General features: G+C 44.9%; 1 protein-coding gene across 1 annotated transcript in view; it reads left to right on the top strand.

Annotated features, from left to right (window-relative positions):
- KCNS3 (potassium voltage-gated channel modifier subfamily S member 3) overlaps window positions 1-21,929 on the top strand; it is a 133,030-nt gene extending 111,101 nt beyond the window's left edge. The window contains exon 2 of the mRNA XM_088468154.1: window positions 19,704-21,929. Within this exon, the coding sequence (XP_088324280.1) occupies window positions 19,750-21,216 (1,467 nt within the window). The 5' untranslated portion in view covers window positions 19,704-19,749 and the 3' untranslated portion in view covers window positions 21,217-21,929. The remainder of the gene's footprint in view (window positions 1-19,703) is intronic.
- Window positions 21,930-22,182: the final 253 nt, after the last annotated feature.

Here is a 22,182-nt window from a genome sequence, read left to right as displayed (position 1 = left end):
TACCTCAGACATACTAATATTTCTGTAATTAGCCAACAGAAAAAAATAAGCTTTTCTCTGTAATTGTACATTTTTCTGTCATAAGCGTTTGTGTAACTCAATATAACGAGTGAAACGCTCCATCAGATACTGTGGGCATTTGTTATTATCATTCATTTAGCATACTTTTCCTGCAGAATAATGCATCTATGGATGAGAGCGGTATTTTCAATGTGAAGTATTACTTTGCTTTGCATTAAAATAGTCTGCGAGGTAACACTACTGTACCAATTGCACTTGGCCGTTCTATCTGTATGTGCTTACTGACAATAGAAAATGGGCCAAGATGTCATGTTCACCACAGAAATTACTGTATTTATGTGACTGAGGCACAGGACCATTTTTAGGCAGGCTCATTTTAATTATATTGCCTTTGGAAGTGTTAGGCTATGCTACGGCATGTTGGGCCTTTCGAAGACCTATTCACAGGTGCTGTGTCACCCGGTGCCACTGAAGAGGGCGTGGTCAGACAGTGTTGGAGGGCTTGGCTGCATGCCCTCGGCAAGAATTTTGTACCCCCTTTCCTTTTCCCTCTCACATGTGTAAATTTTCTTAAGAGAACAGTAGTGGAGGGTACACACGGTCAGATTTTCTGGAAGATATGAACGATAACGATTGTAAAAATCGTTACATTGTTCATATCGTTGACATGCATCGAACGAACGATGCACATGCCCGCATGTCAATAACGATATCTGAAATCGACTGTGTTTGCAGTCAGATTTGGACGATTTCATTCATTTATACTGTCAGAAAGAGATAAAAAAAAATACATACACTACCGTTCAAAAGTTTGGGGTCACCCAGACAATTTTGTGTTTTCCATGAAAACTGACTTTTATTTATCAAATGAGTTGCAACATGAATAGAAGATAGAACATATAGGCCCTGATTCAGAGCCGGACGCTCTGACCAGAGCGCTCGCTCTGAATCAGGGCCCACCTCCATTAATATGGAGCGTCCTCCTGGACGCTCGTATAGCTGTGGGTCACCACCCACAAAATATACGAGCGTGCAAAAAGATGGTCGCGATGGTCTTGACCATCGCGACCATCGGAACTGCAAGTGAAAGCCTGCGGTTGGGTTTCTCAACCGCAAGGCCAGGAGTGATTTTGGCTCTATCAGAGCCAAAATCACTCCCACTGACATCACTGATGTCAGTGGGGCCGGCTTCAGACGGTAGGCGTTCCCTTGGGAACGCCTCCGTCTGGCAGGCACGCCCACCAAAGGGGGCGTGCTGTCAGTCACCATCGACAGCACGCCCCCTTTGATGAGACACTCCGAGCGAAGGAAAGTCCTTCGCTCGCCGGGGCTCGCGCATGCGCACGACGGAGCTCCCTCCGTCGTGGGGAAAATCGACCCACTTGCGAGCGTACTGCCGCTCGCGAGTGGGTCTGAATGACCCCCATAGTCAAGACATTGGCAAGGTTAGAAATAATGATTTTTATTTTAAATAATATTTTTGTCCTTCAAACTTTGCTTTTGTCAAAGAATGCTCCTTTTGCAGCAATTACAGCATTGCAGACCTTTGGCATTCTAGCTAATTTGTTGAGGTTATCTGAAGAAATTTCACCCCACGCTTCCTGAAGCACCTTCCACAAGTTGGATTGGCTTGATGGGCACTTCTTGCGTACCATACTGTCAAGCTGCTCCCACAACAGCTCAATGGGGTTGAGATCTGGTGACTGCGCTGGCCACTCCATTACAGACAGAATATCAGTTGTCTGTTTCTTCCCTAAATAGTTCTTGCATAATTTGGAGGTGTGCTTTGGGTTATTGTCCTTTTGGAGGATGAAATTGGCACCAATCAAGCGCTGTCCACAGGGTATGGCATGGCGTTGCAAAATTTAGTGATAGCCTTCCTTATTCAAAATCCATTTTACCTTGTACAAATCTCCCACTTTACCAGCACCAAAGCAGCCCCAGAGCATCACATTACCTTCATCTTGCTAGACAGATGGCGTCAGGCACTCTTCCAGCATCTTTTCACTTGTTCTGCGTCTCAAAAATGTTCTTCTGTGTGATCCAAACACCCTAAACTTCGATTTGTCTGTCCATAACACTTTTTTCCAATCTTCCTCCGTCCAATGTCTGTATTCTTTTTCCCATATTACTCTTTTCCTTTTATTGGCCAGTCTAAGATATGGCTTTTTCTTTGGCACTCTGCCTAGAAGGCCAGCATCCCGGAGTCACCTCTTCACTGTAGACGTTGACACTGGCGTTTTGCGGGTACCATTCATTGAAGCTGCCAGTTGAGGACTTGTGAGGCGTCTATTTCTCAAACTAGAGACTCTAATGTACTTGTCTTCTTGCACAGTTGTGCACCGGGGTCTCCCACTTCTCTTTCTACTCTGGTTAGAGCCTGTTTGTGCTGTTCTCTGAAGGAAGTAGTACACAGCGTTGTAGGAAATGTTCAGTTTCTTGGCAATTTCTCGCATGGAATAGCCTTCATTTCTAAGAATAGACTGTCGAGTTTCACATGAAAATTCTCTTTCTAGCCATTTGGAGAGTATAATCGAACCCACAAATGTGATGCTCCAGATACTCAACTAGCTCAAAGGAAGGCCAGTTTTACAGCTTCTCTAACGAACAAACCCATTTTCAGCTGTGCTTACATAATTGCACAAGGGTTTTCAAAGGTTTTCTAATCATCCATTAGTCTTCTAACGCGCTTAGCAAACACAATGTACCATTAGATCACTGCAGTGACGGTTGCTGGAAATGGGCCTCTATACACCTGTGTAGATATACCTTTAAAAACCAGACGTTTGCAGCTAGTATAGTTATTTACCACATTAGCAATGTATAGAGTGTATTACTGATTAATATAATGTTAACTTCATTGAAAAAAACAGTGCTTTTCTTTCAAAAATAAGGAAATTTCTAAATGACCCCAAACTTTTGAACGGTAGTGTATATACAGTCAGGTGCATAAATATTGGGACATTGACAGAATTTTCATATTTTGGCCTCTATTCACCACCAAAATGGTTTTGAAATGAAACAAACAAGATGTGCTTTAACTGCAGATTTTCAGATTTAATTTGAGGGTAATTACATCCAAATCAGGTGAACGGTGTAGGAATTACAACAGTTTCTATATGTGCCTCCCACTTTTTAAGGGGCCAAAAGTAATGGGACTATCAACTCAAAAGCCATTTCATGGACAGGTGTGGGCTATTCCCTCGTTATTTAATTATCAATTAAGCAGGTAAAAGGTCTGGAGTTGATTCTAGGTGTGACATTTGCATTTGGAATCAGTTGCTGTCGTCTCTCAATATGAGATCCAAAGAGCTGTCACTATCAGTGAAGCAAGTCATCATTAGGCTGAAAAATCAAAACAAACCCATCAGAGAGATGGCAAAAACATTAGGTGTGGCCAAATCAACTGTTTGGAACATTCTTAAAAAGAAAGAACGCACCGGAGAGCTCAGCAACACCAAAAGACCCGGAAGACCACGGAAAACAACTGTTGTGGATGACAGAAGAATTATTTCCCTGGGGAAGAAAAACCCCTTCACAACAGTTGGCCAAATCAAGAACACTCTCCAGGAGGTAGGTGTATATGTGTCAAAGTCAACAATCAAGAGAACACAAGAGTGAATATAGAGGGTTCACCACAAGATGTAAACCATTGGTGAGCGACAAAAACAGGAAGACCAGATTACAGTTTGCTAAACAACATCTAAAAAAGCCATTACAGTTCTGGAACAACATCCTCTGGACAGATGAGACAAAGATCAACTTGTACCAGAGTGATGGGAAGAGAAGAGTATGGAGAAGGAAAGGAACTGCTCATGATCCAAAACATACCACCTCATCAGTGAAGCATGGTGGTGGTAGTGTCATGGCATGGGCATGTACTGGTTCCCTTGTATTTATTGATGACGTGACTGCTGACAAAAGCAGCAGAATGAATTCTGAAGTGTTTTGGGCAATATTATATGCTCATATTCAATCAAATGCTTCAGAACTCATTGGACGGCGCTTCACAGTGCAGATTGACAATGACCCGAAGCATACTGCAAAAGCAACCAAAGAGTTTTTTAAGGCTAAAAAGTGGAATGTTATGCAATGGCCAAGTCAATCCCCTGACCTGAATTTGATTGAGCATGCATTTCACTTGATGAAGACAAAACTGAAGGGAAAATGACCAAAGAACAAGCAGGAACTGAAGACATTTGCAGTAGAGGCCTGGCAGAGCATCACCAGGGATGAAACCCAGCGTCTGGTGATGTCTATGCGTTCCAGACTTCAGGCTGTAATTGCCTGCAAAGGATTAGCAACAAAGTATTAAAAAGTGAAAGTTACATTTAGGATTGTTTAGTTTGTCCCATTACTTTTGGCCCCTTAAAAAGTGGGAGGCACATATAGAAACCGTTGTAATTCCTACACCGTTCACCTGATTTGGATGTAATTACCCTCAAATTAAATCTGAAAGTCTGCAGTTAAAGCACATCTTGCTTGTTTCATTTCAAAGCCATTGTGGTGGTGAATAGAGGCCAAAATATGAAAATTCTGTCAATATCCCAATATTTATGCACCTGACTGTATATATATATATTTTTATTTTTGCTTTCACTGGTGTAAATTACAATGTGTGCAGGTTTATTCGAGTTTCAGCATTTGTAGCAGCAAGATCAGACCTTTGCAGCATGATCTAGGTTTAGGTTAGTATATAGGATTTCAGCCCCTAATTATCAAACCGCAGTGATAACAAAAAAAAAATCATGAATCTCTACTATTTATAAAGAATATTTCTCTAAAGCAATTTAGTGATTCCCAGCTGAATTGGCCTGGAGTGGTAATGGCTATCTTACCGTGTCGCTTGCCCGGTCTCTTTACGCATGCATGATGGGGCCTAGCTGGCTCGTACATGCTCAGTAAAGCTTAAAAGCACACAAATATACAGCGAGAGGAGTAGCATTCCGTAAGTTTCGTTACATGTCGCATGTTAGTGGCATCGCAGATGCAGCGAAAAACTGCTCACAGTGCCCTAGAGACTCTGGGCTGAGACTTAAACCGCACAATAATTAGTTTTACACACGTACAAATTTCCAGATGAGGCACATCCTCCTCGCCGCTCGCTAAGCTGTGGGTGACCACCCACAGCTTTTGTGAGCGGCCAGGTGATGGTCGCGATCATCGGGGCTTGCGACGAGACTCTTGTGGCAGGGTCTCGTTCCCGCAAGCCCCAGTGAGCTTCCTGCTCTAAATAGAGCAGAGAGCTCACCACTGACATCACTGGTGATGTCAGTAGTGCCTCCCACAAACGGCAGGCGTTCCTTCGCGTCCATTTATGTAGCCACCCCCCCTGCCCGCCTCCAAAACGGGGCAAGCTGTCAATCACAATCGACAGCCGCCCTTTTTTGGTACGAGACCCTTACCAACGGAGCGCCCGTCACTGGCCGGGTCGCGCGCATGCGCAAGCCGGAGGCGGCGCATGCGCAGGGGGCAAACATCGACCCGCTTGCGAGCGGGTCTGAATCAGCCCCAGTGTACGCTAGCAATGCAGTTCTTTTTCTCCCAGTTGTTTCATTTAAGCAAACAATAGGCACATTTTGAAAAAAAAAAAAGATGCTTGGCGCGTCAGAGTCACACGGGACCTGGCGTACCGAGAGGGGCTATTTGTTGCAACTATAGCCACAGTAAAAAAAGCGCACATCTGTAACAAAACAGAAAAAAGCCACAACAGCACTAAATCAGTCACAATAAATAATGCGGTGTGAACAAAAAGCAGCATTAAACCCAGATCCCAGGACCGATATTGATCGCCGGATTATAATTGGATAGCACGTGGCACTTTACCTGTGTTAAAATTATGACCATGTACGAGGAAAAATACACTTAATTGAATCACCCCATTAAAGTATTAATGGCATTTTTGTAAACTACTGAATGAAATACCTTTAAAGGTGCATACACACACAACGATTTTTTGAACGATTACCGATAATGATATCGTTTATCGTTCAATCGTTGAAAAAATCGTTCACTTTCTGAGCTAAAATGATGAACGATCATCGTTCATGCGCGTTCATGTTTGTAGTTTGTAGTTCAGTCAGACTGACCAACTGAACGATTTTCATTAAGGGAATATGCAAAAATCGTTTGTAGTTCAAAAAAATCGTTCATTACACTTTAAAAAATCTGACAGATAATCTGACAGAAAATCGTTCAGAAAATCGTTCAGAAAATCGTTGGTAACAAAATCGTTTTGTGTATATGCACCTTAAGAGGATCCAAAGTTTATAGGCTCCAAAATACAAAATAATGGATGTGGGTCATGGGTGCAATAAAATGATTCATGGTGGTTGTTGGCGTGTGGCGGAAAGGTGGAGAAAGTTTTAATGTGATCCCTGATATGGATGGCAACACTCAATGAATTTGTTGTAAAGGAATCTGTGAAGATCAATCCTAGATATTCCCAGCATCTTATGAATGTAACTTGCAATTCACCCCAAAATGTGGATATGATATAGGTATACTGTTCTTTCTAGGGTGGCCATGGGGCAGGACGGCTCTCAGTCAGGGGCACTTTGTTGCACGCCTGGGAAAGCAGCGTGGTTACTAGAAAAAGGGGCGTGTCCTAGAGACGGGGGAGCCATGCAGCCGGGAGGAGCTGACAGCTGGAGCGAGCTGAGACAGGTCTACAGGCTGTCAGCGCGGCTATCCCACCAGGTCGCTGGAAAAGGGGCAGGGCGCATTTCGAGTTTTAAATAAGGGGCAGGGCGGCGCCCCGCGAAATAAGCCTAACGGGAACGCTATAGGTATTGGGCAAAATGACAAAAACAGAATAGTCTCGTGCATTACCATTAAGTATCAATACTTGAATAGGTGGACAATGGGGGTCATTCAGACCCGCTCGCGAGCGCAGGACGCTCGCAAGCGGGTCGATGTTCCCCCACTGCGCATGCGCATGACGGAGGGAGCTGCGTCGTGCACATGCGCGAGACCCGGCGAGCGACGGGCTCTCCATCACTCCGGGTCTCGCACCAAAGGGGGCGTGCTGTCGATGTTGATTGACAGCACGCCCCCTTTGGTGGGCGTGCCGGGTGTGTGCCTGCCAGACAGAGGCGTTCCCATGGGAACGCCTACCGTCTGAAGCCGGCCCCACTGACATCACTAGTGATGTCAGTGGGAGTGATTTTGGCTCTGATAGAGCCAAAATCACTCCTGGGCTTGCGGCAGCGAGACCCTACCGCAGGGTCTCCGTTGCAAGCCCAATGGTCGCGATTTTCAAGACCATCGCGACCATCATCATGGACGCTCGCATATGCTGTGGGTGGTCACCCACAGCTATGCGAGCGGCCAGGAGGCCGCTCCATTTTCATGGAGGAGGGCACTGATTCAGAGCGAGCGCTCTGGTCAGAGCGTTCGGCTCTTAATCAGGCCCTATGGTCTCAGAATATAATAGCAGAATATTACGGGGATAAATGTAAGCTCTTGCCTCATGTGCTTCTGCTTTTCTATACTTTGCCAGGGATGGGGAACCTCAGGCTCAGGGGCCGTATAAGGCTCGAGGAGTTATGTAATCTGGCCCTCAGAGCTTTTTTCTGGTAGCCTCATCTGGCTAGTAGGGTGCCTAGTATGTCACCCTGCAGCCAGAATCTATGCAGCAGTGCCGCCTGGAGCGTCCTTAAGATGCTTCAGACAGTCATACCCTGTCCTTACAGCTCCCCGGAGCATCCCTGTAATCACTGACGATTGTGGCACCGCCCTGCGTGACGTCACACAGAAGCGGTGTGGCCTGTACTGGGTCCGCGAAACATGTTGTATATATCAAAATGACCCTCGGCAGAAAAAAGGTTCCCCATCCCTGACTTAGATTATCATATACTCCCTACAACTGCACCTAACCCTTGGTTGCTGCTGCCCCCTGCTGCTTATTTGAGTTTTATGACCGCGGATGCAGCAATGTTTATAAATCATGTAGTTGTCCTGCATTGTTTTGTACTGTAAGTCACTGGTTTCTTGTTTTGCTCATTTGTGAGGCGCCATAAAAATATAGGATAATAATGATAATAAATTCCTTAATTAAAATTTTAGGATAAATTCTATGCCCCTCTCAGTATTGTATAATTTGGTTTCTGTGTTACATCCAAACAACTCATATATCAGGCATGAGTGACAGTAATTCCCCTTTTACACCGACCTAAAAATCCTGGATTGATTCACATCAACCCGGGATTTTTGTCAGTGTAAATGGATCTACCCGGGTCCAGGGACCCGGGGATCCAATACGGGTACTTTGCAGGGTTGGCCATGCGTCGTTCCCGTGCCATCCTGCAGTATAAACGGCGCGAACGGCGTCACAATGATCCGGATCGTGCCGCATGCTGTCCGATTGGACGGCTTCAGTGGCGCTTGGAGATTACATAATCTCAAAGCGTTCATTGCAACACCGAAGAGCCGTGTCACTGCAGACCCGGCTCCGGTGTGAACGGCGCCGACTCGGAAGTATCCTGGGGAAAGTTCTGGGTCTGATCCGGATTGGAACCCTGTTCCAGCCCTCATTCCAGACCCGGAACTTTGGTATAAAAGAGGTATTAGTCGAACTAACATCTACAGTAATGCATGATTCTTTTAAAATGAATATTTGTTGAATATATTAGTACAGGAAAGCATATTTCTTCAGAATATCATATAGCACAACTCAATATAATTAAAGAAATCCCAAATTTTGGGTGTGGTGAGGTTCCCCTACTAGATGGCAGTGATAAGACACAGCTGCGTGCTTCCATGACCCATGTCTGAACCAGAGACACGCTTGTATCACTTCATCCCCACCTTCTTGAGTTTCATTGTCTTTCACAAGCTGAAACATTGCTGCCATCAGAAGTTAACTTCTCCTCTCCCTGCTGAAATATATTTTTTACTGTATGTTATATGATTTGTTTTTATTAAGGGGTTCATTTAGAGTTGAACATTTACACCTTTTTTTTACCAGCAAATTGCATTTTATTTTTTTTATAGACATGCTACGGTGTTTGGGGGAATTGGCTGCCCACCATTCCCGGGAAACGGGGGCACGTCACCCCCTATTTTCCGGGAGGAATAAAAACAGGATCTGTGTTGGTGGATGCAGAATTCCTGGCCTTGCAAGTGAAGAGGACACGGTCAGGCTGTCTGGCCATAGGAGCAACCATCGCGACCGATGGTTGCGATGGGTAGCCCAGGCTGCGACCGTGGTCGCGCCACTGGGATCGCAGATGCGGCAAGGTGCTGCCTGTTTGCTACAGGCACTTCCTGCTGCATTAGCATTTTAGATGGACGGAATTGCACAGCCTTGTGTACGGCTCTGCAATTCCGTCCAGTCTCTGAATCGGGCCCAAAGTCTAGTAAGGTTGCGATGATACAATGCATCCCATGCTTGCTACAACAAAGGTGCATATGAAGGCGAAACACATGTAGCGATGGTGAAAAGTTGGCTGACCCATGATGGGTAATCCTGAAGTAGAGAAAGGTGCGTTCTTCAGATCTCTAAAGAGAGTAGCCCAGCCTTTTGGATCCCCAGTGATGTAGGCGGTGTGAAGACATGATTGGTCACACCTTTATTGGCCAGGGATCCTCACTTGCTTCCTTCTGCATCTTACTGCAAAAGATCACTTTAATGTATTGACAGGGAATGTCTGACTTTGAGGGTGGGAGGGGAAGAGGGAGTGGGAGGTTTTGGGTTTGTTTGTAATATACCAAAGGTGGTACATGAATTAACCCATGGCAGATATGATGACTCTTGTGGGTATCCTGACATTCAGATGCTAGCCTGATTTCCTCAACCCTCACTGAGCTCTTAACATCCCATTAAGTTCCTTTTAGATGTTAGACTGCTGAAGGAGCCTACGAGAGGGAATAATAGTTATATATGTTAGGAAAGAATAATATATTGCTGGACATATTTTTCATAATAATTCTCTAATCGGACTTCTTGTCACAACATTCCTGCCCCTTACACCTGCGTCACTGCTGCGAGGCCGCCTGGTGGCCATGTACAATACATGGCTCTAGCGCCATTCCGTGCCTTTGCCCTAAATTGTTGGAGAATTCCTTTCCACATAATGGATATTGGTTTCATCTCTGCGTACTAGTAGGGACTTGAACTGTGATGGGCCTTGTGATGTTTTTCAGGTGTCCCACAAGGTATGCAGTCGGGATGCCGACAGTCTAAATGCTAACCGTTGGCATCCCGACTGTCTAATCCCGACAAGTGTCTAATGACAGGCGTTTTAATCCCGACGCCTGTCATTAGACCTATGCCGGGAGCCCAACACCCGGCTTATCTATCAAAGGTAAGCCGGGCGCGGACAGCCGCGGGGAGGGTTAGGCTAGGGGCTCCTGGGGGGGGTCACTTAGGGTTAGGCACCCCCCGGGAGGTTAGCGTTAGGCTAGGGGAAGAGGGGGTTAGGGTTAGTCACTCCCCCGGGAAACTCACGGTTAGGCTGCGGGGAAGGGGGGGGGCTAGGTTTAGGCACTTAGAGGAGGGTTAGGGTTAGGCACTTGTGGGGGAGGTTAGGGTTAGGCACCCCTAAGGGAGGGTTAGGGTTAGGGGGGGAGGTTAGGTTAGTAAATAGAAAAAATGCTCACATGTCGGGATCTTCACTGCCAGGCTTCCGCTGTCGGGATTTGAACCGCCGGCCGCATACTGATTCCATCTCACAAGGGGGTATATTTACTAAAGTGTGTGTTTTTAGAAGTGGAGATGTTGCCCATAGCAACCAATCAGCTTCTAGCTATTATGTTCTAGAAGGTGCTAAATATATGTTAAATAGAATCTGATTGGTTGCTATGGGCAATTTCTCCACTTCTAAAACCCCTCACTTTAGTAAATATACCCCAAGTTGTGTTCTCTGTCCAGCAATTGGGTCACACCTGTAATTTGTCAGAGAAGCATCAGTCATGTCATATTATCAGTGGACCAGCATAAAGTGCTCAAGCAGTATGGCTGGCAAATCAAGCTACTGTAGAAAGAAGACATCATTAAACGAACCCTTACCATAGACAACTTCTTCATCAACTGTGTGAGTGCACCATATTCACTCTGTGATAATATCTAATACCAGAACAACCTTCCGTGTGAATGCGCTGTGTTCACTTCTGCACCTCAGAATCGTTAGCTCTCCTCCAGATCTTCCTGCATGCCCAAGAGATCTGGAGAATCACAAGCAGGTCTCTGCTGGGGGGGGGGGGGGATTTCCTTTTTCTACCCCATTAATATAACACATTATATTTTATGCAAAATACAAAGTACTTTTATTTGTAAACACTGGCTAAAGAGAACTGTCTCTGCTTTGATCTGTGCAGATGTCTGGGTCCCGTTATAAATTTATTCCAGTTTCACTTTATGAAATCCCATGTACTGTAAGTAAAGAAAGAACTGCGAACTCTCCTTATAAACCCTATCCCCATAGGGAAACTGAAATCCCCATTTCAGCAGCAGTGTCTGATCCAGTAATTACATTACAAATTCAGATTGCCTACGGAGTGATCAATTTACAATTATCAAATGTCATGAATGGTGTTATTAAAGCCTAATAGGTTATTCCCAGTATTCTGTGCTGACGCCGCACCTGAGTGACCTAAACCGTAAACCTCGCTGTTCAGCTACAACCAAGATTTGTTTCCAAAATAAAATAGTAAATTTAAGAGGGAATCAGCATGATAAAGGACTAAAGGCTATTGATAACGGCATAATGAGAACATAGTGAAAATAATTATATCGGAGGAATGTGGAAATTGGGGTAAGGAGATATTAAGTGGCAGTGAGGAGGAATTGAAGAAAACTAAATTTTGGCTTACAATAATGCTAGTAAACATGTATGCATGACATACTGTATGGTAACTGGAGATTGTACGTATAGTTTAAAGTAAAACAAAATAGGGCTTGATTCTGCTATGATTGGCTATTTGCATACAGTCCAAAGTGAGTGAAGTTCTTTTTATCAATGAGGTTCATTTATAAAATGTATAAATACCTCAATGAGTCGTTATACAGTAGTTCATTGGTGCCCCACGTCTATACTGGAATAGCCAGCCAGTCAGAGCAGATTTCTCACACTATTGACTGTTATGATGCTCATAAATAATTTGTATAAGACCCCTAGATTCACACTAGGATGGGCTTCTGCCTATAACAACCTCCTGTTGTTCCCTTACAGTAGGATACACTCACCGGTACTTAGGATGCCTTCTGGACTGCTGGTGCTTATACAATTATCAGAAGATTGCAGTAAATGCTGGAAAATGAGCTTACAGACCAACTACTGAAGCAGGACTGACCACAATAGTAAGCCACTAAAAATAGGGCCACAAAAGTTAAATCACAGGGATGGACAGAGGCAACAATCGTATTAGAGATGTGAAGGCTCAGATTAGTTCAGATTTTCCTGACAAATTCAGATTTTTACAGCCAAATTTCGGGTGTCAGAAAGAGGCAAACCGTCATCTTTCATGGACAAAATTCCATGAAAGATGATGTTTGTTCATGAAAGATGACGTTTTGCCTAAATTTTGCGGGAAAATCCGGACTAATCCGAGCCTGCACATCTCTAAATCGTATATGGATAAACACGTTGCTGAGCAGGGTTAATAGTGGAGTAGCCTGCAGGTGGTAAATGCAGCAGGGACGAACTGAGTTAGTTACTCAGAGCCTGAACAGCTATAATCAATAGCCGCAGAGACAGGGCTAGAGACAAACCCAGTACAGGTTAGTATAACCAGGAGCGTTGTGCACTGAGAGTCGCAGGTAGTAGAAATATTCCAGGACACCGAGTGACAGGAACAGGACCAGCTAAACGCACCAAAGTACAAACTATCACTGGCAGGGCACAGAGGAGCTGACTGCTTTTAACTGGAACCAGCCCCCTAATTGTTAGAATTGAGAGCAGCTGCAACGCTGCAGATAGGTGGTGTCCCGGCTACTAGTCCCAGTCAGGACCAGCATTCCCCGCGGCCACCTGGCATCTCGATTGTCTAGCTACCAGCGGGACCAGGCACCAGTGTGGCCAGAGAGACGCGGCATTCAGGACCCGCGTGAGTAATGAGCAGCAATGGCGGCTCATAACATAGACAATCAGTGAAGCTGCTTTTGATTGATAATTTGCAGACCAATCCATGACTTGTCATTGGTGTAATGGCTCAGCTAGAAGAAGCCATGTGTTCTCTATGAGGGTTGTTTTTTTTGTTTATTACCTGTTTTTTTTTCTACTAGGGGGACAACATTTTGTTTTACAACAAAATTCAGCCCCATGCTGGGGTTTCCCCATTGTAGTGTGACCAACCCAGCCGGTCATAGTCTGGTGCTGTTTGTGTCTTTTTTGGGGACACCCCCACCCCAGTGGACCCTGGATGTCTCATAGCTATACATGCTCCAGTATGTTCTGGCAGCAAAGGCTATGCAGGCACTTGGACATCTACAATCACCAGTATACCAATGCAGTTTACAGCTGCCAGGGCATGCTGGGATCAGTAATACCACATATTTTAATCCCGACCGCCGGCTTCCCGACTTTCTAATCCCGGCGTGTTACTAATGACAGGCGTCGAAATCCCGACGCCTGTGATTAGACCTACGCCGGGAGCCCGACACCCAGCTTACCGATCGAAGGTAAGCCGGGTTGCCGGGCACGGACAGCCGCGCGGGGGGGGGAGGGTTAGGGGCTCCCGGGGAGGACTTCGGGATAGGCACCCCCCCGGGAGGTTAGGGTTGGGCTAGGGGAAGGGGGGGATAGGGTTAGGCACCCCCGGGGAGGTTAGGGTTAGGCACCCCCCTGGGAGATTTAGGGTTAGGCTGCGGGGAAGGGGGGGTTAGGGTTAGGCACTTACAGGGGGGGTTAGTGGTAGGCTGCAGGGAAGGGGGGGTTAGGTTTAGAAACTTAGAGGGGGGTTAGGGTTAGGCCCTTGGGAGGGGGGGTTATGCACCACTAAAGGAGGGTTAGGGGCTAGAATTGGGTTAGTTAATACTTACCTTTTGACGTTCGGGATCTTCAACCCTGCCGACCTTTTGCTGTCGGGATTTGAACAGCTAGCCCTCCAAAGGATCTGAACATTTTTCTTTTTCAAAGTACCGTCCTTCGCATTCAATACATTTTTTGCAGCATTTCAGAGACGTGCAGTAGACGGTTCTGTGACATCACTGTTAGTGTTGCCTCTGTGGCATTTTTCACTTCATCATCTGTTGAGAACTACTTTCCGCGCAGTTGTTTTTTCAGGGTTGGGAATGCCCAGAGGTCACAGGGTGCTAAATCCAGGCTATATGGAGGGTGTTCCAGTGCTGTCCCATTAATTTCAGTCATTGCTGCCAGCGCAACAGCAGTAACATGTGGTCGGGCATTGTCTTGGAGCAAAAACCACTGTTCCTTCAGCAAATGTCTGTTCTTCCTCATGACGCAATGGAAATGGATTTTCAGGACGTTTGCATAGTAGTCACCATTAATTGTCTGTCCATGGGGAACCCAGTGCTGTAGGATCAGACCGTGCACATCATAGAACAGCAGAAGCATCACTTTACACGCAGAAGGAATCGCACAGTAATTTTTGGGCGGAGGCAAATTTGCGTGTATCCATACTCTGGACTGTTATTTGGATTCCGGATCATAAATGATTAATCCACGATTCGTCACACGTCACAATCAATGTCAGGAAATCTGGTATCCTCTCCGACATTCGAACGGTGTTCTAGCACGATTCAACTCCCTACACATCTGCTCTTCTGTGAAATTTCTGGGTACCCACGCGATGCATTTTCAGTTCGTCACAATATGCTGAACCCGTTTCGAATGAGATGTCAAGTGAATTCGAAAGTTTACGTAAAGTTAACCTTCTGTAATTTTGCAACATCTCTGCAGCTTTGGCAATGTTGACCTCTGTAACCGCGGTGCATGGTCTCCCAGAACGTGCTTCGGCAGTCACTTGTGTATTACCCTCATTGAAGTGTTTCAACCACCGAAATACTGCAGTATGGCTAATTGTTTCTCCACCGTATGCTTACAGTTAAATTTCATGAGCTTCATTTCCGCTATTTACAAGTTTATCACAAAATTCAATCACACATCTCTGACGTAATCTCACAGACACGTCTTCCTCATCCACGATGACGAAACGTACGAAGATCTTCTACTCGCTGTGACCAAACAAAGAAGACTACGGCAGTCCAACCGCAGGTTCAGACACATCACACACGTGCAGAATGGGTCCTGGGGACGGAGCAGGGGCGTGGTAGGAGGTAGGTAGGAGTGTTGCCCCCATTTACCAAGAGGGATGAGACCAGGGTCTGCATTGGTGGACGCAGATTTTGCAAGTGTTTAAAATACCACACAGCGAGCAATCATTTGCTTTCATTGTCTGTATGATGGCTGTATACTGATAATACCCAAATAAATTGTACCTGTTCTCTCCAGATTCCCTATCTCTCCTTTCTTATATAATTGCCTTGCAGCTGTCTGTAAACACAGTTTAGGCAGCAATGGGTTTATTTGTTCTTTAAATAGCAGGTTAAGTACCTTCTAAGTTTACGTCAGAGTAATTTTCATAACTATTTACCTGCTTTATACCTAGCGCCATTCCCTGGCCATATTACTGTATTTATAACTATTTACCTTCAAATCATTTTCTACTGTCAAAATCACTCTGGGAAGGAAAACAAGTATGACATCCAGTTGGATATGGTATGTCGACATAAGAAAGTTGACATGGTCATGATGAAATGTCAACATGTTAGAATGTCGACATATAATCTCTGGAGACCCAGCGGTGACTTACCTGCTGCTTTCAGCTGCAGCGCCATTTTCCAGGTCCTGGTGGTCATGTGACTGTGACTTCCGGGTTAGACCTCTGATCCTCCGGTGTTCAGGTTGAGTATTTCTACCATATCCCTAATCACTGCACCTAATCCTCCCCCTTGTGCCTAGCTCCAATCTCCCCTCCCACAGCCTAACACTAACCTCCCCCCCACAGCCTAACCCTAATCTCCCCCCACTGCCTAACCCTAACCTCCCCCCACAGCCTAACCCTCCCCTCCCCCTGCAGCCTATCCTCCCCCCACAGCCTAACACTAACCTCCCCCTGCAGCCTAACCCTAACCTCCCCCCCACCGCCTAACCCTAACCTCCTCCTGCAGCCTGACCTCCCCCCACAGCCTAACCCTAACCTCCCCCCACCGCCTAACCCTAACCTCCCCCCACCGCCTAACCCTAACCTCCCCCTGCAGCCTACCCCTAACCCCCCCAGTGACTAATCCTAATCTCTCCCCCGCAGCCTATCCCTAACCTCCCCCCACCGCCTAACCCTAACCTCCCCCTGCAGCCTACCCCTAACCCCCCAGTGACTAACCCTAATCTCTCCTCCGCAGCCTAACCCTAACCTCCCCCCACAGCCTAACACCAACCTCCCCCCACAGCCTAACACTAGCCTCTCTCCACAGCCTAACCCTAACCTCGCCTAACCCTAACCTCCCCCAATAGCCTAACCCTAACCGATAGTTATTTTTCTACAGTGCTCTCACAATGACTCTACCTTAAAATAACTCTAGCATTTAGCTCATACTTGCCTTTCGGAGGGAACTGAAAGGGAGGGAGCTGTCAGGCTTCTACGGTGGGGACGTGAGGCGGCAGAAAGGGGGCATGGTGCGACGATAATGCAGCACTGGGGCGTGACAGCGCAATCGCGTCATTGTGTCCCCGCCCCCTCTTTACTTCACAATGCCGAGATTAACAGCATTGTGAAGCAGTTGGCGGGGCCACGATGATGCTAATCAGTGCGAATCGCATCACCGTCCAGCCTCTGCGAGGGTGTATGTATGGGGGATGACACAGGACACAGACCATCAGCCAGTATGAGGCCCAGAAGGTGAGTGACAGCATGCCAGGGCGAATTGCAGAGGTCTTGAAAAAGAAGGGTCAACACTGCAAATATTGATTTTTTTTTTTGCATAAACTTAATGTAATTGTCAATGAAAGCCTGTGACACCTATGTAATGCTGTAATGTTACTTCAGGATACCATAGTAACATCTAACAAAAGCGTCTAAATACACTGAAGCAGCAAACTGTGTGAAAACCAACACTTGTGTCATTCTCAAAACTTTTGGCCATGGCTGTACATTTAGTGGGTGCAGGGTGTGCGGAGTGGGCCCCCGTGACTCAGGGGCACGTGTGCCCTGTGCACCCTGCACCCATTATAATAATGCCACTGTATGTAAACTTAGGGAAAAAACATCTAGGTTCTATATATCCTGAGGTGCCCTATGCTATCTCTTATGGCATGTCCATAGGAAAGTAGGAATAATACAGGAATTATGGACAGAGAAAAGGTAGGGAGATATATTATTATTATTATCCTTTATTTCTATGGCGCCACAACAAGGGTTCCGCTGCGCCTCACAAAGTACATTAACAAATGAAGGAATGAAGGGTTAGAATACTTTATAAAATACATATTACCACTATGAAGGGGAAAGAAAGATTAACAGCAATGAAAGACTTGTTATGCCATTGTATTAAAGGTTACAAAATATGACAACAGTTTAAGAAAAGGTCTACGCTTTGTGCAAATACCCTTTAAAAAATAATGAAAGCATTGAAAAAAAAAAGAAAAGGCAGCGTTCTATAGCCGGGGTCTGGAGAAAGTGTAAGCAAATGTCAATCACAGGAAAAATTGGAAATCAGCGAAGTATGAAGGATTTTTATAGTAATTACAGAAGGAGTTAGAGGTTATTTCATGCTTATACAACAGAACTCCATTAAAATAAACTTGTGCTCATTCTTCTTTAAAGTGGCGGCAGCAGTTTGGTTTCAAAACAATAAACTCTTTGTGTAACGGAGGCATGGAATGGAACGGGGCCCTTTTAAAATTAGATTTAAAGTAATAATAGATTTTTAACATTGAAAGAACGGCTAAAGCCTAGCAATTTAATCTTTTATATATGAAGCATGGATCCAAAATATCATTTTCTGGGCCGCTTTTGTAAAAAGCCCAGTAGGGCCGAACAATTGCTATCCCTCTGTTACAGACGACTGAATCCACTTCTTCCATTTCTCACTAGCTCATCTGTGAGGTCTGATATGGGTCAGCAGAGAGGGTCTGATATACTGCAGATAAGCAATCAGGGCATGTTGGTTCATGTGCTCACAAACAATATAATATTAATGCTTTTCTTAAGGTGCGTACACACGGTACGATAAAAATGCACGATATGAACGATATCGATCATATCCTTATTGTTCATATCGTGCATTTTTCTGTGCCTCCAACCCACCAACGACCTGCGATGCGCGGGCAAGTATGGACGATAAGAATATCGTCCATCGCCCGTGCATGCAGGCCAACCTGGTCGATATCGACCAGGATACTATAGGGACCCACAATCGTTAGTCATCGTTGGTGGGTTCGTGGTGTGCTGGATGATCTATATCGATCATCCAGCACACCCTGGAGATCGTTCAACGATATCGTTATCGTTGATGATCGTCCTGTGTGTATGCACCATAATAGAGATTCCAGATCTATTTCCAAGTTGGGCACACAAAGGGGGAAGTGTATCAAGCCTTGGAGAGAGATACAGTGAAGAAGTTGCCCAAAGCAGCCACTGTTAGATAATTAGAAGCTGATTGGTTTGTTCGAGGATCTTTTCCACTATCTCTCTCTCCAAGGCATGACACATCTCCCACATGTCCTTATCGTATACAACTGAAGATGACCATCTGGTCTATTCCTTATCCCATCATTTCCACAAAAGTAGGTGAAAATGAACTTTTTCACTTATTTTTGTAAGTATTAAGTATCGGGGCCATTCATCGGTAAGGTAATGCAGGAGATATATTTTAGTCCTGATCTGGCCCGGTGTCCCCATACCATTGAATGGGAGCCAAAATTCGTCAATCTCCGAAAATAAAATGTTTTCTGAGCTTGACAGTGGGAACCCTCGGCATCTTCAGTTGGCGCTGATTCCCGAAACTCTTCTCCTTCCTGCGGGAAGGAGATCCGGCCCTGTTCGGTTCCTTCCACCAGATGCCAGGTTCTTTGATTCACACATGTGCAGTAACAGTCAGACTCGGCACTGCTAATATTCACTGCAACAAAAGTAGCAGTGATTGGTAACTCGGGGATAGCTGATCTTTGGATCAGCTGTCTATGCACCAGGGTCAATGTTGAATTGCTCCGGTCTTTTAGTATCCGCCGCTGCTACTCGCAGTAAGTTGGATACTTAATTATCCAGGGCCTCCTGGCCCCCAGTAACGAATAGGCCCCTATATGAGGTCAGATTGCAATAAGTTTGACATCTGATAAATGGAATCGATGGTCCAATATCACAGTCGATTTGGTCTAAAATGATCAAATTGGCAATTTGAAACATACAGTGTTGAATCAAGCTACAGCTTTTATATTGCATTTATATTGCTATGGATTCATTCTTGCCAGTCTCACAAGCTCTGTAGATGTAGAATTGTACCACCATCATTTAGCGTGTCATCTTCCTCTGAGGGAATAAACAGAGAGCTCCTCTGAGGAATAAACAGAGAGCATGCTGTAAAGATATATTTTTGCATGGAGTCTTTCATGTAAATGATCTAGCTCACAAATACACTTTCATTATTATTTATGTTAAATGTATTTGATGTTCTTTAAATGTTAATATATGTGTATAATCAAATCTGTTCTCTTTGCACATAGGTGAAATGTAACCACTCTGGTTCACAGCAAGACACAAGGGGTCAAGATGGTTTATGGAGAATTCTTTCATAGAACTAGAAATGATGAAGAAGAGGTGAAACTGAACGTTGGGGGCTTCAAGCAGTCGGTGGCCCAAAGGACTCTGTTAAGGTTCCCTCACACCAGACTTGGAAAACTGCTCAATTGCCATTCAGAAGAAGCCATACTGGAACTTTGCGATGACTACAACGTTGCAGACAAGGAATATTACTTTGACAGGAACCCTTCCCTGTTTAGATACATCTTAAACTTTTACTACACAGGAAAGCTTCATGTGATGGAAGAACTGTGTGTGTTTTCTTTTTGCCAAGAAATAGAATACTGGGGTATTAATGAACTCTTTATTGACTCTTGTTGTAGTAACAAGTACCAAGAAAAAAAGGAAACTATCTCGGAAAAGGATTGGGATCAGAAGAGTGATGTCATCAGTGTGGGCTCATCTTCTGACCAGTCGTCTGTTTTTGAGAAGGAACTGGAGATGTTTGATTCATTAAAATATGGGGAATTCCGAAGGAAAGTGTGGGTCAGACTTGAAAATCCTGCATTCTCTTTGTCGGCAAAGCTCTTCGCTATTTCCTCTCTAAGTGTCGTCTTGACTTCGATTGTAGCCATGTGCATCCACAGCATGCCGGAGTTCCAAAAATTTGATGACAATGACCGAGAACTGGAAGATCCAGTCCTTGCAGTGGTGGAAATAGTATGCATTGTTTGGTTCACCACAGAACTTGTTATAAGGCTTGCCGTAGCTCCCTCACAGAAGAAATTCTGGAAGAACCCCATGAACATGATCGATTTTGTCTCCATCATACCATTTTATGCCACTTTGGTTGTAGACACCAAGGATGCCGAGAACGAAGGCATAGAGAACATGGGCAAGGTTGTCCAGATACTACGACTGATGAGGATATTCCGCATTCTGAAGCTTGCAAGGCATTCAGTTGGCTTGAGGTCTTTAGGGGCCACTTTAAGACACAGCTATCATGAAGTTGGGCTTTTACTTTTATTTTTAGCTGTTGGGATTTCAATATTTTCAGTACTTATTTATTACCTGGAAAAAGACGATGAATTATCATCTCTTGCCAACATACCAATCTGCTGGTGGTGGGCTACGATCAGCATGACTACCGTTGGCTATGGTGACACTCACCCGGTGACGTTATATGGAAAGCTTGTTGGCAGTGTTTGCATCCTTTGTGGTATACTAGTGGTTGCTCTTCCGATAACTATAATTTTTAATAAGTTTTCTAAGTACTACCAAAAGCAGAAAGCAATAGATGTGGATGGGTGTAATGAAGATGAGCAAAAAGATAAATTTAATGACCTCCCATATTTTAACATAAGAGATAGATATGCAAGAAGGATGAATTCCTTCATTTCAAGTCTTTCGTCGGTCGGAATTATTGCAAGCAATGAGTCAACTGATGCCTCCAGCATCCATGAAATGGAGGATTCTTACAATGCAACCTTCAAATGAGGCTTTCCTTTGCCATAATCTCTTATAATTTCTCACCTTTATCGCTCCTCGCTACCTCCCTATGCAAACCATAACGTCTTATGTTCCTTATAGCACTTAATTCTCAGGGTATGACTTGTAGCCATATTTTAGAACATTGATTGCCTCCGAATTAATATTGTAGCTCATATTTTTTTTGGTTTCTTTTTAACTGAAATTCATAATTTGCCTCTTTACTGTTTTATTTTTTTACATATATTTTTGGTACGGAAAAAAGAATCTAAAAAAAATATTTTATTGAATGCACATGAAATAGATATTTATTTGATTGTCATGCCAAACCACTTACAAGAGAGTTGCAGGTTTCTCTACTAATGATAAATAAAAATAAAAAATTCAGGAAAAAAATGTTAATTCAGTTATAAAATTGTAAACGCCATACATGTATGTTTAAATCAGCGATTGCTGCTTTTGACTGTCAGCCGGGGGAAATTAGAAAAGGGAAGATTCTGTTCAGTACTGTAGAGTGTGGTCGGTGATTGGTTTGAGAGATTCTGGATGATCGCTGTCAAACGCAGCAACTGGAATTTGAATCATAGCAGGTGTACAGTATGGGATATGTTCAGAATCTCAACAGGGCGTCTTCCGGGGTTCAGAATGCAGACGCCGGAATCCCGACACTTATCAGAATACTGGCGCCGGCATCTCGACCGCTGGGATCCCGAAGGTAAGTAGTGGGGTAAAGGGGAGGGTTACGCACTAAGGGGGTGGGTTAGGCACTAAGGGGAGCGAGTTAGGCACTAGGGAGAGGGTTAGGGTGCGGGGAGAGGGAGATTAGGTTTAGGCACTGGGGGGGTTAGGTTTAGGGTGCGGAGAGGGGTAGGTTAGGCACTAGGGAGAGGGTTAGGCACTAAGGGGGGGAGGGTTAGGCACTAGGGGGATGTTTAGGGTTAAGTACTAGGGGGAGGGTTAGTTTTAGGGTGCGGG

The sequence above is a fragment of the Taudactylus pleione genome, unplaced genomic scaffold (assembly GCF_031769625.1).
Source record: "Taudactylus pleione unplaced genomic scaffold, aTauple2 ptg000081l, whole genome shotgun sequence".
NCBI classification, from domain to species: Eukaryota; Metazoa; Chordata; class Amphibia; order Anura; family Myobatrachidae; genus Taudactylus; species Taudactylus pleione.
This window is presented reverse-complemented; position numbering and strand designations above follow the sequence as displayed.